The sequence below is a fragment of the Ascoidea rubescens genome (assembly GCF_001661345.1).
Source record: "Ascoidea rubescens DSM 1968 unplaced genomic scaffold ASCRUscaffold_4, whole genome shotgun sequence".
Taxonomy (NCBI): Eukaryota; Fungi; Ascomycota; class Saccharomycetes; order Ascoideales; family Ascoideaceae; genus Ascoidea; species Ascoidea rubescens.
The window spans coordinates 5,483-9,252 of record NW_017962916.1 but is presented as its reverse complement, the minus strand read 5'-3'; the positions used below and the strand labels follow the sequence as shown (position 1 = coordinate 9,252).

The window sequence follows — 3,770 nt, the reverse complement described above, 5'->3', positions numbered from 1 at the left end:
TGTCTACTGTTTCTCTTTCTCAATCTCAGGAATATTATTTTAATAATTCTGGGGAAATATCTTCTTACGCAAATCAAAGTGTTGGCGAGCTTGGAAAAAGTAAAGACTTACATCGAAATAAATCAAAAAATAAAAACTCAATTCGACGCCCATGGTCGAAAGAAGAAGAAGCTGCTTTAAAAGACGGATTATTAAAAATTGGGCCCAGATGGGCTAAAATATTAGAGCTCCATGGTGCAGGTGGAACCACTTCTGAATATTTAAGGAACAGAACGCAAATTCAATTGAAAGANAAAGCTCGAAATTGGAAGATGTATTATTTAAAAAGAAATCAACCTGTACCTGTCTATTTAGACAAAGTTACAGGAGATTTAGACCGTGAAGATAGAGCTATCAGAAGTAGAAGAAAGTCAAGCAAACTTCAAAGTCCCTTGACCATTGTTAAAAGAAACAGAAAAAGTAATCCTCCTGATAACATTCCTGCCATTCAAGTTTCTTCAACTGGCGATGCGGATTTTACTGCCAAGTTAATTCGAGATGAAATAAACAAAATTGATTCTTTGAAATATCACCAACTAAAAGAGACGACTGATGAAAATGAACTGGAACATGATGCTTCACAAAGTGAAAATTTGATGACTGTAGAAGAGGGAAACTTGGGGAAAACCAGCGTTTCAGAAACAAGTGATATTAACATTGATGACAGAATAACTGCAATACAATCTAATACTCACATGAGTTAATTTGGCCTTAATGAGATTGATGAGATTTGTACTTATAAACTTTTGTGATTTTTGTGATTGATTGTTAGTTAAATTTTTTTTTTGATTTTATTTGGTTTGTTCGAAAGCTTAGAATTATTATGAAGAAATGGAATGCAATTTTAAAGAACAAGAGTAAAGAGTATACATATAACATAAAAATATATAAATAGAATATAATAATGTAAAGATTGGTTTATTTCTAAGAAAACTCTTTTACTAATTCTGCAACTTGGTCAGCCAAGGCAATTGAATCGTCCTTTGTGGCAGCCTCAGCGTAAACTCTGACAGCATCTTCAGTTCCACTAGCTCTGACAAAACTTCTTCCATTTGGATACTGATTAACTTTTTCATCAATTTTCATTTGCAAGCCTTTGGGTTGCACTAAAGTTCTTTCAGCATTGGTTGTTTTGAACAAATTTCTGTCATTGACAATAACTTTTAATAATTTATTTGGCAAATCTTGGTAGTTTGAGTTCCATTCATTTGGTCCATTGTCCAATAGCTTCAAGATTAATAGGATAGTTAGGCAATCGCTGATTGCATCGCCTACAGTTTGATTAATCAATTCTGTTAAATAGTATAGAGTTTTGATTGATAAATTTGAAGAGGTTGGAGAGACTTTGTTTAATAAATTGTCCGAAAAAAGAACAGTGCCATGACCATTGGCCTCAAAATAGATTCCAATATCAAAGTTCTGAGCAACATGATGCAAATGCTTGACTCCAGTGGGAGTGCATTCAACTGGAACTTTTAAAACCTCAGAAAGATACTTGGTGGAAGCTCCATTGGCATAGGCAGTTTGAACAACACCAACTGATAAATCTAAACCTGTTAATTTGATTAACTTTATAAAGTAAGAGGCTAATAAAGTGGAAATTTTATCACCGTCCAACAACTGGAAATGCTTTTCTTCGGTGATATAATAAAACACAATCCTATCAGCATCCCCATCAAAAGAACAATAAAGATTGAAGGGTTCAGGGTTTGGAATATTTTCGGGCAACTTTTGATTTGTTTTTACGAAATCTGCACCACAGTTATAATTAAGTAAACGAGGGTTCTCTATGTTGTTGTTGACAACCAGAAAATGATCAAAATACTCTAAAATATTATCATGAATCAATTCCTGAACTTTAGGAGCACCAATACCATTGGCTGCATCAACAATAATGCTAATTTTGTTGTTCAACCCATTAATCTTATAAATTTGTTTGAATGCAATGGATAACTTTGCATAGTAGCCTTCTGAGGATGGATGGCCAAACGAACCATTTGAATTGCCAGCTCTTACTAGATAGTGTAATTGAGGAGTGGTGAGCAATCCAAAATCACGAATTGCTGAATCAAAAACATTAAGGCCATCAATTGTTGATTTCAACAATGCAGGACCACTTTCCCTGGAGTCCCTGGCAATAAAAACTGAGCTTTGTGTTTTCAAGTCAATTTCGAAAAGATCAACTATCTTGATTATTTCGTCAATCAATGCTTCAATTGAAGAAGTATTTGCCAAGGTGGTGGCGTGAGCTTCCCAAGTTTGAGCAAGCATTTCACCCATAGGATCAACCAACTTCACACCGTTGTCTTCCGGAGGATTATGGGAGGCAGTGATCATTATACCAATTGTCTTTCCTTGAAGATACTTGGAACGCAAAGCAGCTAAAATACCAGTGGTGAAAACCACATAGTCCAACAAACTTGCTTTCATTCTAAAACCAGCAGTGCCATATTGAAAGGTTACGTTGTTTGGTTTCAGATGTCCTTGAGAGAGCTTTTTCAAAGAGAGTTCCATAGTGGGCTGGACTGAAAAGAAGAAAGTTAATGAAGAAAAGCGAGAGAAAGAAGTGCGAATTGGAAGACGTGAATTGGAAGATGGGAAATGGTATCGAATATAAATGGGAGTGAAGTGGACACTTTACACTGTTTTTGCTGGCGTGGGCTGAACTGAATGTTGGAGCTATCAGTTTTAGGGTTTGGGTCTGGCCTTTTGATTGGCTACCGTGGAAAGAGGAAAACAAAGGTGGACGCGCTCATCAGAAAACGAGACTTAATGATCGGCCGTTCAATTCTCGATGGTTCAAAAGAAGCAGCACTCCTCCAGCACAATCCTCACATCGAAGTTCTTTTGGCGCTTGTAATACCAGATATATTGCCATGAGTCTGGACTGAGTTACTTCAGAACTTCAATGATTTCTTTTGAGATTGCTTGGTTTGAAATTGTTTCATTCAACTGTTTTCTAAAACATCGTCACTGCTTGCCCTTGTAGAAACCAAATTCCTTTTCATTTATTTTGAGTTGCACCACCCCAAAACCAACCATTGTTAAGGTCTATTATTAAAGCTATTGAACTCGGATCTCATTTCAAAATAATATCCTAACTCAATTAATAATCCAAAACCTTCTTCGGTCTAAAGACTGAAGAGCTGATAGCTTAAATGTTCTAAGTATTCACGAGATTACTCAATTTATTACAAATGATATCACAAAGTTTTGCCTTATCATTGCTTCATTATTTTCAAATCTAGGCAAACCAATAATGAGCACTGTCTTCTTTGCCATTTATTTAAGAGATGAATCCACTAACTCGGTTTCAAGGGAAGTTGAAGATTATTTATTTGATTTGCTAAAATCAAAAAAGATCACATATATTACTTTAAGCCACAGGCCACTGTTAATAAAATATCATGGTCAGTTGATAAAGTTACATAAACATGGTGAATAGGAATTTGAAACATTGGGAACTGACACTNCTATTGACTCAATTGAAAAAGAAGTTCTGACGATTGATATGAAATTAAAGCAAGTTGAATATATGCAAAACAGAAAAATTGAGCTCAATGATTTGCTCAATACTCGAAAGGATGATGAAAGTGATTATGAAGAAGTANAAAGGGAGAATTCAAGGTTTCACTTGATGAATTTTAGTGATAGTAACGATGATNNAGATAGTGACAGTGAATTATCATTGAGCAAAAGTCTATCTGCTTAGTTTTGTATTTTTGGCCCAT

The 3,770-nt window shown here is 35.1% G+C and overlaps 2 protein-coding genes across 2 annotated transcripts in view; one reads left to right on the top strand and one right to left on the bottom strand.

Annotated features, from left to right (window-relative positions):
• Positions 1-963: 963 nt before the first annotated feature.
• PCM1 (phosphoacetylglucosamine mutase PCM1) lies at positions 964-2,553 on the bottom strand (the record flags this gene model as incomplete). Its single annotated transcript, XM_020192044.1, has 1 exon — positions 964-2,553. The coding sequence occupies one exon, from the start codon at positions 2,551-2,553 to the stop codon at positions 964-966; it is 1,590 nt and encodes a 529-aa protein (XP_020048035.1).
• Positions 2,554-3,051: 498 nt separating this feature from the next.
• ASCRUDRAFT_137670 (uncharacterized protein) overlaps positions 3,052-3,770 on the top strand; it is a 1,133-nt gene continuing 414 nt past the window's right edge. The window contains exon 1 of the mRNA XM_020189124.1: positions 3,052-3,770. This exon is cut by the window's right edge and continues 414 nt beyond it. Coding sequence (XP_020048033.1) covers positions 3,551-3,751 — 201 coding nt within the window. The 5' untranslated portion in view covers positions 3,052-3,550 and the 3' untranslated portion in view covers positions 3,752-3,770.